A 13,878-nucleotide genomic window follows, 5' to 3' on the forward strand; every position below is an offset into this window, starting at 1 on the left:
TGTTGGAGGTAAGTCTGGGTTGAGACAAGAATCCCCTTCTTGCGGAATTCGAGGCCCTTATATGCAATGAACTGCTCAGCCTCGTGGCAGGGAATTGATGTTGTCAGGGTTTGAGGCAATGAGACCTGGCCGGTCATAATTGGCTGGACGTCAGGATTTCCCCATCGAGAAGGCATCGCGAAAATCTCATCGTAATGATAGGCTCTTCTCTGAGCTGGTTAAGATCTGGTATCAGCACTAGTGTGTTCTTTCCATCGAAAAGCTGCGATCGGGATGCAATGCGGTCTGACTCAGCCTCATTATCAAAATTGTCTTCGTTTTTGCCTGACCCATTGCGATGGGTCATCAATGAGTAGGCTACAACCAAAGAAAGATATCTCTTCACATCTTTCTTGTTTAATGAACTAGTTATACATCTATTTTTGGTGAAATCAAAAGACGTAAAAGGAATGAAAGTGATCATGGCACAAATTGATGACCCCTGGGTGTATAGCGAGTAGGCCATATCGCGAAGATTACCAATGACGACGGCCTTGATTCAGTTACAATCGGACAAGTATCTCTGGCCATTATTTAGATCTGATGTTTGCTGGAATGACTCGGACCGCCGGATGTATTATAAGGAAGGGTATCTCATTGATTTCCCACGACCTCTCAACAGGTTTGAACATAGAGACTGCATACAGCAAGCTGATATATCTCACAAATTGCTGAGAAAATCAAAATCTACAATATCAAGTGCACACAGTATCTCGCTCGCCGCAATTGAATCTTGGGAGTACTCTATGATTATTACGTGGGATGAATTTAAGGATGGAAAACCTGCAAATGATTCAGTGCTGTGCATGAATAGTATATTATTCACTCATTATTTTGTCTACATATTTCAGCTGATAGTTACTTCTACCCCAAATTGTATCCAGATTTATTTTAACTGTTGCTGTCATTAAAAGCATCTTGAAAGTCCACATAGCATTTAAGAAAATTCTTTGCAGTCCTGATCAGCTGTGAAGGCACCGAAAATACAGCACACATCTTTCAACCTCAATTTTGTACAAATCCACAACTATAAACGCAATTTATGTTCTTAGAGCCTCGTTGCCATGTTTTACAAGAAATTGAGAGCTTTCCTACTGAGCAGCCTATGAGGCGATCGCAAAATCGTCGAGTACAGGAACCATCTTGCTTCATTTTCCTCGATAACTGGTATTGGGACTGATCGTAAGGGAAAGTTACATAATAGGCGGAGATGCAACCCTTGTGCGGGTGTATATACTTCTAGATTACCCGCGATAGTGTTTCGCATGGTGTCATGAATCCAACCCTAACTATGGTTTACTGGACCTAATGTAAATCCTGGTGATATATTTGCACCTAATTTGGACTCTATGATGAAGAACAGCGCCGCCCGCACTATGTAGTCAGTGTTACGGGGGCTGCCCTGGCGTAATACAGGTCATTGACATGATTCATAACAAGCGCAGCAACGTACACAGACTCACATCTGATGTACACTTCCAACTCATATGCATTCAAACAGAATAGCAAATACAACTTCCTACTACCTAATTTCAAAATTTTAAGTATGCAAAAAGCACAAAAACATACAACAGAAGGGATTCGCTGGTGGTCACCCACCCAACTACTAACCTCCCGGCGTGTGGCTTAAGTACGGCTGAGCGGACGGGAAGCCCTGTTTTCCACACCCTGTGGTCGTATGTACTATGACACACATTGGAAGGAATCATATAGAGCAAATGCAGACATTTTCTGAAAATAGAGAAGTTTTTGAGGAAGTCCCGCCGAGGAATCCTGGTCAAACACAGCATATGTAGAATAGATACGAAGATCGATATCCAAATCCAAGCCGTCGTGGGTGGGTATGGAATTGCCGCCCTACTACAGCCCCTCACGAAAGTTTCTTACGTTAAAGTTGGCTGGGGATCGTAAGATGCGGATTCCCGAGATTTAGATAGCTGTGGATCTCAGAAATCTACCTAGCAGGGTATCAATGCGACGATGCTCTGTTTACATGTGGCTGTGGATCGGTCTGGAGCCTCTAACATTGTTTCGCCCATTCGGTATCAACATCATTGTTCCTTTCAGTAAGGTTCAGTTAGGATATAGCCAAGGATGGATCACTGTTTCAAATCCACCCAGAATCTGTCTTATCTTTTGTCTGCATTAGTCTAATAATCGAGGGAGTCGAATCCTCCAACGCAATCTGCAGATCATATTCCACGGTGGAGCCGTGTTAAAAATATTGTGAGACAATATTAAATCAATCTAAAGCAATATATGCTTACGGTATGCAGCGATAGGATGGATGATATTGACCTGTGAGGTCGTTTACAGTGGCTTTTGGCTTTCGAAGTAAACTTTCGAACTTCATAGGTTCCTCTGTATTAGCTGAAATAAATCCACATATTGACGTCCAAGCACTGTATCATTTATACAAGAAGCGTCTCCATGTAAATTAAAGCTCCGAAGTAAAGCGCCACCCAGTCTTGGAAATTCGGCTCGCAAAGACGCTGAATATCGAGACTAGAAGGGTTCCACCATCAAACATTTGAAGTACTATCCAACAACCATGACGAAGAATAGCACCGCCCAACGGAGTGCCAATAAGAATGCCCAGGCTACTCACTGCGTTAACGATACCCATCCTGACTCCAGCAACGTCAACGGAGGGACTGAGTCTGACGAAAATGCTAAAAGGGACTGTCATAAATCTCCCCGCAAATATGCTATATAGTAAAGTAAAAATTATAAGGCTGCGGCTTTTCGGATCCCAACCCTCACAAAGGATAGGACCGCCAGGCAAAACACTTTGGTATTAACATGGCTCATTGGGCCTGTCTTATCCGCTTCATACTGTTCAAAAGGCACGGAGATAAGTATCAGTGGCAAGGATGAAGGAGTGGGTTATCCTTGCATACAATAGGTATAATCTGACCTGCTACTGATGCAGCGTTGAGGATAGGTAGAAAGTAACTAGCAAGCGTGTAGGAGATTGCATAACTAATAGCATATGTGTTGTCACATTGTAAAGAGGCATATACATACCAAGGAAGCCCAATGAGGCTCTGAGTGTGAAAAAACAAAAAGAGGGCTCGTTCCACGCCGAGACATCGAACAACTTGCGAGCAGCCGAAGGCTGGAATCTCGTTTTCATAACTGATAGTGGCAAGACAAGCGTACAAAACATGAAGAGTGCCATGACCCAGGTAGGGCCACCGAAGCTGACGAATTCAACGCTCTGCTGAAAGATAATGGAGTAAAGGACACCTCCTAGGAAGCTCACATTGGGAGTTAGACATCTGAGCAGGTCAACTTTACCAAATATAGACCGATGCCGCTGCCGCTTCTAGACACCCCAATAGCCAATGCCAGATGTGTCGAATAGTATGTAGGCAATAGCACAATACTGGGAAGAAAACACTCCCTCACCCTAATCACATAGTAATACCTTATGCGAACACAAATTGCCAATAATCTTTGCACAGGCTTGTCACGAGACATGCCGAACACCATAAGAACAGTCCCTGTCGCTAGCAAGTGACGGATATACCCGTGATCGTGGAGAGGTTCTGCGATCAGACCTCAAAAAGACATAAACATGTCTGGATAAAGCCTATGCAGGCGACGTATGCGTTAGCCAGGCTGATGGGATTTAGAACATTGGGAAAACGCATTCACTGTATTTTGACCTATATCTCAAAGATACTGGTAGAGTAGCAAGCGTGTTGACATATATTATCGCCTTTGACTGTATAAACATACATATACTTTTCTGCATCTCCTCAGTATCCTGACAACCACCTATACCTTGCATGAAACCAAAATCGAGAGCACAACGCTTACATAGGGCTCACCAAGCATCCAACACATCAGAGGGCCCTATCCGCCTGCATTTTTCGAATCATGACGCTACGCTCACGGATTCGGTAGCCATAGAGGTAGAACACCACCGGAATCGCAACGCAGACGGCTTCGACCATTCCGAGGAGAAATCCCGCCCAATGCAACCCCAAAGTAGCATACATAGAAGGACCTGCCAGGGGAAGCAAGGCTCCAAATATGCTGCGCAGCACGGCATTCCCCGCCAAAGCTGACGCGGCGTAATCATTATACGACTGTACAAGGTAGTTGCTCATGTAGATGAAGACACCCGCATTGCCAGCGCCAAATGGAACACCAGCGAGAATTGGTACAATCCAATGTACGTTCGGTGTGGATGTCCAAGCAAACCAAATCTCGCCTGCCGCTAACAGGACAGCCGAAACACAGATAACGCTGACCATTGCTTCAGGGGGCACCTTGCCAGTGGCGTCCTTCTTGTGGGAGTTGATGATCTTTCTCAGGATTGGTTCAAAAGCGATGGTAAGTACTGATCCGCATCCTATACCTAGATAAGCCAGACCTCCGATGCCAGGAGTCCAGCCACGGTACTTTTGAAAGGCGAGAGGGTAGGCGACAAAGCAGAGATATAGCACACCATAGACCAAGGCGACGTAAACATTCCAAAAAATGCTGCAAAGTAACCTTGTTAGCCAAGCATTCACGAAGGAATGCAAGAAGAGATAATTATGGGGAAAGGGATCTCATTACCAGATGGGCTCCGTTACCATCATGGTCAACGGCCGAGTTATATTAATTTGGAGATAGGTTGCAAAGTCCAACTGATTATCATAGCGACTCCACCATTTGGGGTTTCCTGTCTCCTTCCTCATTCTAAGCGCCCGTTTGCGCAGAAGAAATGGAGCATAGGTCTCCTTGATAGTCAGGACTAGTAGAAAGGCAACACCACCGAGAATCATAATAATCCAGTCAAGCCATCTCCAGCCAAGGTATTCAAAGATGAATCCTCCAATAATGGGTCCAATAACAGGTCCATTTGTAGGCCCGAGAGACCAAAAGCCGAAGGCGAAGGCCCGATGCTTCTCGGAGACGATATCATTCACAGAGCCAGGAGAGTTGGACATCATAGCACTGCCAAAGAATGCGGTGAAGAAACGTGTGATCAGGATCGTCTGTATATTTGTTGCCAATGCAGATGGCAACACAAAGATCGTAAACAGAGTGATCGAAAAGATATAGATGGGCCGACGCCCGTACATCTCGCTCAAGGGAGCAAGAATCATGCTTCCCACTGCCATACCTATTAGGTAAGTGGTCAAACCCAGGAGGCCGACGGTTTTGGATATATGGAATTCCTCTTGTAGTCCCGTGATGCCAACCGTATAGGAGGTACTAAATAAACTGACAACAGTCGCACCATAACCCATGGTGAAGATAGCAAGGCACTTGTGTAACGCAGACCAATTTTTCGGATTTTCAGGGTCATCCTTTGACCAAACCACCTCATAGGCTAAGTGATCGTTCGAATTGGTGTCGGTTTCATTGCCGTCGATGAGAGTGCTGGGCTTAGAGTTTTCTGAGACAGCCTGGTGCTCAATGTCGCATTGACGTTTGGACACAGTTTCCATGGCTATAAATGCAAAAGAGTGACAGAAACGGAGAACGAAAGTAAATATATAAGATTGGGAGAGTTATCAAATGGAGACACAGCTAGTAGTATGGCGCCGTACTTGACCAAATCACCGCAAAGTACTAATCAGCGAAAAGGGTCGATAAGATGTTTTTATACTACTATGCCACACTTGCGCCGACCTACTACGACGGGTCCGGAGTGTTGAGAAATCGGTTTGCAACCACATAATTTGCTCTTCATCCACTCTGGGAGCCCTCCTTTTGCCTGGGTGGGATGCCCGATTATTGAAATTTTTTTCGGACGGAGTAAACATTAGTTATACCTTCATGGGTCGGGCTCCACTTGAGGGCTGTACGGCATCATTCCCCTTTGGGTTCAGAATTCCGCCAAGACCGATCATCCGTATCTTGGATCTTGTGATGGCAAGGCTGCTCGGGACCCACCATTTCGGTCTTCAAAATGGGGCAAAACTCGGAAGACTTGTTGTGCCTCCGGACCAATGCTACGAATGTATTATGGCGTTAGGATTCCCGTTCAACAAACTTTGCCATCGCGTCCTCGGCCATATCATATCAATCCGAATATCGAAAAACCCTCAATCACGCTGGGTCAAAGTATCCATATATATTAATAACGTTATAGGGGAGGTCAACAAGTGATGGACAGCACGGAGCAAAGGTGTATCAAAAGCATAAGGACAGGTATCTAAACACAGCTTTTTAGCTCTGTACCTAGTATTAAACTGTTTTGTGGTCCGGGGATATTTTTATTTTCATTTTTATTTTTATTTCTTTTTCTTCTAACTATTTTCATTCTTCTTTCTTTTTTTCTTGGCATAGGTCTGTGACAAAGAGCAACGGGTCGTCTGAAGTTCTACTCCACAGGATCTGGGATAGCCTCTTATAACCCCCTTTTCATCCTTTCACTCTGCAATAGTATCCGGCGGCATGCTCATATAAGGAGGGATAATAGGCTTTGGTGGCCATGGAGCTGCATTAAACACACACTTAAAACTGTGCCTGCCAGAACTCACATTATGCATAGTCTCTTCTTTGACAGTATAGTCTGTCCTAAGGTCGGAAGGTAAAGTGACTAGGGCAGACGTATTGGGTGGCACAATAAGATCCATCTTAAAATCATTGCCGTCAAGGGTCCACTCGCACACGATTTGACCGTATGGTCCATCAAATGACACTTTCGCGTGTGTCAAATTACCCCCAGGGACAGGACGGACTCGAAAAACACGCCATCCAGGCTGAATGGGTGAAATGCCACCGACGGAAGCGTGTAACCAATCTGCTACTGCTCCGAGAGCGTAGTGATTGAAACTGGTCATGGACCCTGGATTGATACGCTTATCCGGTAGCATGCTGTCCCAACGCTCCCAAATCGTTGTCGCATCCATGTGCACAACAGGCCAGAGCCAGCTAGGGCACTTAGTTTCCAGTAACATCCGATACGCCAGCTGTGGCCTTCCTATAGCTGTTAAGGCGTGGCAGATTGCAGGGGTTCCAACAAAGCCTGTGCTGATGTTAAAGCCGGCCTTGCGAATGAGTCGCTCCAGGGTTTCAGCAGCAGTGCGACGAGCGGTGTCATCTTGGTATAGTGCAAATTGTATGGCCAGTGCAATGCTAGTTTGTGATGACGACATGAGATTGCCTTCAGGCGTGAGATACCGTCGTTGAAACCCCAGCTTTAATCGGTAGACATCTTTAGAATACCTGTCCGCGAGGTTTGCCTTCCCCAACACCTCGCAAAGACGTGAAAAGACTTCAGTAGTGTGAATGAGATAGGCGTTGGCAACTAGGACACTATCTGTACGTCCATTCCCTGGGTCCTCTGGTGGTGCACTCGGATCAAGCCAGTCACCGAATTGCCACTTGTCTGGGTGCCAGAGGCCATCCGTTGCCCGATCAACCCCATTATCTAGCCAGGTTTGCATGCTATGAAACTGCCTCTCTAGCAAGAGCTTATCAGAGCTGTATTGATAAAGTTCGCTTGGGAGAAGCACTGTAACGTCGTCCCATATGGCCTGAGCAAAGTGTGGCCAGTCGACAAGAGCATTCGGAACCACGAGCGGAGGGACGCCACCTTTGCCGTCCTCTAGTTGCTCCGCAGCAACGTCCTGAAGCCAATTGAGAAGAATACCGGTTGTATCGTATAGAAAGCACGCTGTTGGAGCAAATATCTGTATGTCTCCGGTCCATCCCAGTCGCTCATCACGCTGTGGACAGTCTGTGGGGAGAGACATGAAATTGCCGCGCATAGACCAGACAATGTTATCGTGCAGCCGATTGACCGATGAATTAGAGCAATGAAAGTGGCCTCGCCGGCGCATGTCGGTGTGAATGACGAGCGCCTGAATATCTCGCATTGAAGGGCCTTTTCCAGGCCAACCAGTTACTTCAACATACCGGAAGCCATGATATGTGTATCTTGGAGACCAATTGTAGATGGTCTTGCCGGAACCAATAATGATATCACGCGCCTTCGCATCCTGCAGTGGTCGAGTACCCAGTTCTCCTTCCTCCAAAACCTCAGCATGACGAAGCAGCAACTTCTCGCCTTTACCAAGGCTGACTGACGGTATCTGCAATTTTCCGACCAGGTTTTGTCCAAAGTCAAGTATAATCTTGCCCGATGCACTTCGAAAAACTTGCTTACAGAGTACCGTCTCTGTAACCCTGATAGGCGGCGCGTCCACTGCAACCAGCTTAGCTGTCTTCCATGGGAGAACTTTAACGTCGACAGCACGCGAAGCTGGCCAATTGGTGCCCATAGTAGCCCAGTCGTCCACTTCTTCGTTGTGGTCATATACCTCCCCGTTGTAGATGCCAGCGGCCAAAATGGCACTATCAGTGCAGGACCAGGAGTCATCTGAAAGTAGCGTCCACGGCTCTAAGCCATTGCCGCTACTCATCACCTCGAGTTGCGCATAGACTCCCAACTCGTTGCCGTACATGAAAGAATGCCCAGGATCGAACCCGAGTCGTCCTGCGTACCAACCCTCGGCAACCTCGATGGCCAAGACATTCGTTCGGCATGGAGCAAGGAGAGAGGTCACGTCATGAACTCGGTAAGGAAGCCTATGCTTGTAGCTTGTCCAGCCTGGGGCAAGACACTCATCTCCGACACGGTTACCATTAATCCAAGCTTCGAACACACCATAAGCGGTCACATAGAGGCGAGCACGATCACCGATATGGATGTGGGGTGGAAGGTCGAATGCCTTTTTGAAACGCAGAGGCCGGAGCGGTCCCTCTGTCTCGATATTCTTGGCAGGACCAATGAAGCATGCTTGAAAATCTGTGTCTTCTAGAAGAGCTGCCTCTACCTCACTGTACGGAGACCATGGGCTCGGTATTTCACGAGCGTACGCAACATCTGAGCTGTCTGTTTTACCCCATACACGCACGCGTACTTGAGCGCATTCTCGAGACCTTAATGGCTTGGCAGGCCATGGTACTAGAAGAGACTGGTCGCTATGGACGTGATAGACTTGAGCAATGGGTGCTGACACAAAGAAGACTTCTATTTCATATGCAGACTGTAACCATGCCCCGACGGTCGACATAGTTGATTCGAAACGCCATGAGACTCGAGGAGTAGGAGTATCTAGCCCAAGTCCATTGGCATGGTGTTCGAAAGTAGGAGCGGTAACAGTCGGAATGGACATGGTGTTATCGATAAATGTGAAGATGGGAAACAATTGTCTCGCGGTAGACGGAGCCGTTCCACATTTATGGTTTAATCCACAAAAAGAGCCACATGACGGGACCGACTAGGGTACTTTAAAAGTTTCGGTTCGGAGCATTGCCTCTGCCTGTTAGACCAATAATCGGAAGCTATCCGGTGTTCCGAATTTTGGAAACTATGACTCCACATCTGCTAACGCCAAAAACCACCCTTCGGCCTATTGGTACACCGATTGGCGAGAAAACCGGCTTATCAGCACTGATGAAACGAGACGCGCGGGTTAAACTTATAATGGAGGAGAAATATAATTAATCATTTATCGCCCGCAGCATTGTTGATGGGGAACTGCTTTGATTGATCTGATTGATCTTCTTGCCTTGAATCGCTGCTCGAATATACGCTCCCCCCTTCCCCCTCCAAACGAACAAAGAAAAGAAGGTCTGCAATATCCTTACCCTTGAGTTCCGTTTGATGTCTTAAGAAAGCCAAGGGGGTGCTTGAGTATAGATTTGATCTCTATCACTTTCATTGCTTGATTGACTTGCTCCTTCGGTGAACACCTGAAATTGTACGTCTGTAAGAACTAGAAAGTGGTTTGGATGCTAGTATACGTGCGGTATTTCTTTCTTTCTTACCTGAATAACCAAAAGTACCCGATGACCACTGATTTACCTCCATATACTCACAATATGAGCTTCCTACTACATGGCCTTCCTTCCGGTATTGAACACAAACTTCATGAACTTTTCAGGAAATGAAGGTTCTGGTCGCCCCTATTCAAAAGGATGGACTGTCAACCTACCAGTAGATTTGATTAAATCATAGCTAGAGCCGGGTACAGCATTGCTGTTTGGTCAAAAGTACCCCTAAGTAAAACATAACTTGCTGCCATCTAACAGTGGCTCTCTAAGATACCTACTTCAAAGAATTGTAACAGACTCTCCCGGAGTAAGCCAGCGGACCTTCTCCTCCACCCCTCCTTCTTTGAAGGCAGATTTCAAATCATTCCCCATCTGAGTAAAGTGACCCCAGGATTCATAATGCATCGGCACCAAATGCTCAGCGCCGAGCGAGTGAAACAAGCTGGCTGCTTGTTTGCCGTCCATGGTGATCTGTAGGGGCTTTCCATCCGGACTAGGGCCGAAAGCAGACCCAAGGTTCATGATAGCCACCACGATATGAAATTGCTCGGGGATCCGCGCAAAATCATCAATCTTGACTGTGTCACCAGTGAACCAAATGGCATTGGGTCGTCCATCATCATGACAACCAAATCGCTCTGTTGTGAGAATAAACCCAACACACTCGTCACCAGGCACATGCTGGCACGGAGTTGCTGTGATGGTGTATTCTGCTCCGCCGAGTAGAACCGTTGTTGTCTCCCAAGGTTTCATTCCCCGCACAGCTGGACGAGGCGCTAGGTTTTTGGCGCCATCCACAGTGGTAAAAACGTGGCGACCATCCAAGAGCTGGCGGCCTAGATGGTCGAGGTTGTCGGGGTGATCCTCGTGGCTTAGTAGTACAGCATCAATCGGGGGAAGTTGGTCCATGCGAAGGGCAGGGTCCTCTGTGACCTCGAGGGCGAAATCCTCAGTGATTGGCCACTTGGCGCCTGCAGGAGAGAAGAAAGGGTCGGTGAGGAGGTTAATGTTGTCGATATGAAGCACCGCGGTAGCTGTACCGATATGGGTGATGCTAAGGCTACTCTTGAAAGAGGCCATTTTGATTATGCCTGTCAACGGGAAGAGGAACAAGGAAGGTTTCTTGAAAGGCTGCCACGATTCGAAGTGTACTAGGACTGAAGGGAGATATGAAAGTCAAAGAAATTCAGGTACTGTAATGGTATGTTTAGCCTTATATACCCCTTTCTCGATACGAGCGCATTGGGGTTAGTGGCTAGTAGAGCTACAAAGTCAATGACACTGACAGTGAGAGCTTGTGGATCCTTCCGCTTATGGACATATTTTCCGCCAAGCCAGCAGAATATCCACTTGGTGGCGGGCAAAGATGCTTGACCCGAATCTCGTCAATCTATCCTTCGTTTCGGGCAGTGCCACTGATGACGTTGCGTCACTGATTAGTCATATTAATTTACGGGGTGTTCATCCTCCGATACATGTTCCTTAAAAGGTAAATCAGGCTACAATCATCTTTGTGGACCTGAGGGCACCATGAACTTCAGATTTCGATTTGTTTGTAAGGTTCCGAGTCCAAATTGAATCCATTTTCAGCTCTACAAAACATGTAGCAGCATTCTCGGTCCGCGCGGATAGAAGTCGGGCTATGTTAGCCATCACCTTTCTGAGACCACAGAAATGGATATCTGTTTGATTTGATTCTCCCTTCTTCTGCATATTCACATACTCCTTCCCACAGTCCTCTACTCACATATAATTTCCAAACTCGCTTTATTGCTCCCATATGCCCAAGCTCGATTTGATGAGCAGGGTGCGTGAAGCACGAGCTTCTGGTCTCAGCAACCCGGCTTGGCTAACAGCGCACCCAGATGAAGTTAATCAGGTTCCATCGCGGGAGCATGACCGCACTATACGAGTCCACGTTTACAACACGCGCAAGGAAGTCCAAGGGCCTGTGCCAGTATTAATCAACTTCCATGGGAGTGGTTTCATCATGCCCTTGCATGGCAGCGATGACGAGTTTGCATTGTCTGTGGTGCGCAATACTGGCTACATGGTATTGGACTGCTCCTACCGGCTAGCTCCTGAGCATCCCTGGCCAGCCGCTCTACAGGATGCTGAAGACGTTGTTCGCTGGGTGCTGGCACAACCAGCGCGTTTCGATCTGTACAGCCTTACACTTAGTGGCTTTAGCGCTGGTGCAAATCTGGCCTTGGTGCTTAGTACGGAAGTTCTTCGTGCGCACACTGTCAGCCAGGTAGTCGCTATCTATCCGGTCACCAACTTGGCGTGTAACTTCCGGCTGGAGTTGGCACCGGATACCACGGGCCCGGATGCACTTCCCGTTGAGATGATGGAGCTTTTCGTCGAAGCTTATTTACCTGTGAATTGCGATCCCGGGAATGTTTTTGTCTCGCCTGCGTTCAGCCCAGTTGAGAAATTCCCCAATCGTCTATTTATTGCTACTGCGGCCAGAGATCGTCTTTGCCCGGCAGCAGAAGAACTGGCTGAAAGAATCGGCAAGACAAATAAGTATGTGGAGACAGTCAGGTTTTCTGGATGCGAACATGGGTTTGACCGGGAATACATGCGCGGCTCGCTGGAGGAAATGGCAAAAGATCATCTGTATGATCGGGTGGCTGCATTCTTGAACGGTTGTTGATGACCGCCTTAGATGAAGTGAAACAAGGCCACAAAGGATGATGTACCATTGTGTACCTGATAGTCAATGCGCCCTGTCTAAGGCGTTTCAGCGCAAAGAAACTTGGAGTACACCTCTACCATGGAGCGTACGCACACCTCTGTAGGAATATTAACCATCATCTTTTTTTCTCGTGGGTTATATAAACAATTTGTATGCCTGGAGTTTGTAACCTGAACTCCTCTTCCAAAGCGGCAATACTCTATTAGCCAGTTTCGGATCTTAGTATATCACGCCCAAAACAGGCATATATGAATTACAATGGATCTACCGCTACGAAGTGGTCACCCGTCTTCCTATGATGTGAATATTGGTTTGCCATGAGAGTGCTAGATCTAATTGTTGACTTAAAGGATGCCTTCTGTGTGACACCAGCTACGGGGAAATACCGGAGTCGGCTGCAGCTGTGCTTAAATGCACACAATTTATGCCCCATCCGCGATCATACCTTGATCTCGACCATGTCGGAGCCACCCCGAAGTAGGTCCATTTGGAGGGTTTAGAACCCCACCCGTCAAGCGGAACCAAACGAGGCCCCATCCTTATCGTACAGATCAGCGTTGATAAGCGCGGGGTGACACATGATTGGCTATACTGCATGATTCATACCTCCATTCCGCTTATTGAATCTTCGTCTAGGGCAAGATATTCCCAGAGAATATACCGAGGCGCTAAGGAGTAACGCCACTTTGTGGTCCATGTTCCCCTAGTGAGCCAGAAACCTGGGCATGCAATCTTTGCACTGGCGGTTTCAGTGTTAGATCGCCTATCGTTCCTCTGAAGCATGGCGCTAATTTGGAGAATTACGTATGATTAACTCCGACGGGAATTTCCAAGGAGCAGTGGGCCTGGCTCGGCAGAGTACCCTCCGAGATTTGACCTCTCTGGTTGATCTCGCTAGTATCTTTGGTCGGAACGCTTGAGTCAGCATTACCAATATGGAGATTGGTAAAAAAAAGAGTAACTGGTATACGTCGAGCTCGCCATGTCTGTCAGGTCACACCCAGTGCCGTGGTGCCTTGCCGACCTTTGCTAGTCCTGTTGCAGCTAGACTTGGCATATCTCCTAAACTAATTCTTCTTGCTCCTGTAGTATGCCATATGTCGGGATGTAGACCCCCGATCCTCCGGCGGTTAACCCCATACCCCAGAGTGTGTGACTATGGGTGATATAGCCCTGGAGCCTTTATACCATAGCAGGCAAGTTTGCTTGTGAACACTGGCTAAATGCCGGTGATTGCGTTACAGCCCCCGGAACGGCAAATCTGTGATCATCTATTAGCCGGTACTGGACTTAATGGACGTAAGCTACTTTTGAGGCACAGGTTAGCGAATGATGTTAGTATCCGC

General features: G+C 47.2%; 4 protein-coding genes and 1 non-coding gene across 5 annotated transcripts; 1 reads left to right on the top strand and 4 right to left on the bottom strand.

The window, feature by feature from the left end:
- Positions 1–1,601: 1,601 nt before the first annotated feature.
- On the bottom strand, positions 1,602–1,717 carry AtWU_r40. The gene has a single exon (XR_004775222.1). It is a non-coding gene; the product is annotated as a 5S ribosomal RNA (ribosomal RNA).
- A 2,173-nt stretch (positions 1,718–3,890) lies between these two features.
- Positions 3,891–5,489, bottom strand: AtWU_07022 (MFS transporter; the record flags this gene model as incomplete). The annotated part of the gene is made up of 2 exons (XM_035502131.1): positions 3,891–4,533; positions 4,612–5,489. The coding sequence occupies 2 exons, from the start codon at positions 5,487–5,489 to the stop codon at positions 3,891–3,893; spliced, it is 1,521 nt and encodes a 506-aa protein (XP_035358024.1).
- Positions 5,490–6,416: 927 nt separating this feature from the next.
- AtWU_07023 (glycoside hydrolase family 78 protein) lies at positions 6,417–9,170 on the bottom strand (the record flags this gene model as incomplete). Its single annotated transcript, XM_035502132.1, has 1 exon — positions 6,417–9,170. The coding sequence occupies one exon, from the start codon at positions 9,168–9,170 to the stop codon at positions 6,417–6,419; it is 2,754 nt and encodes a 917-aa protein (XP_035358025.1).
- A 940-nt stretch (positions 9,171–10,110) lies between these two features.
- On the bottom strand, positions 10,111–10,911 carry AtWU_07024 (MBL fold metallo-hydrolase; the record flags this gene model as incomplete). Its single annotated transcript, XM_035502133.1, has 1 exon — positions 10,111–10,911. The coding sequence occupies one exon, from the start codon at positions 10,909–10,911 to the stop codon at positions 10,111–10,113; it is 801 nt and encodes a 266-aa protein (XP_035358026.1).
- Positions 10,912–11,611: 700 nt separating this feature from the next.
- Positions 11,612–12,490, top strand: AtWU_07025 (AB hydrolase superfamily protein C1039.03; the record flags this gene model as incomplete). Its single annotated transcript, XM_035502134.1, has 1 exon — positions 11,612–12,490. The coding sequence occupies one exon, from the start codon at positions 11,612–11,614 to the stop codon at positions 12,488–12,490; it is 879 nt and encodes a 292-aa protein (XP_035358027.1).
- Between the last annotated feature and the right edge of the window lie 1,388 nt (positions 12,491–13,878).

The sequence above is a fragment of the Aspergillus tubingensis genome, assembly GCF_013340325.1.
Source record: "Aspergillus tubingensis WU-2223L DNA, scaffold_8, whole genome shotgun sequence".
Classification (NCBI taxonomy): domain Eukaryota; kingdom Fungi; phylum Ascomycota; class Eurotiomycetes; order Eurotiales; family Aspergillaceae; genus Aspergillus; species Aspergillus tubingensis.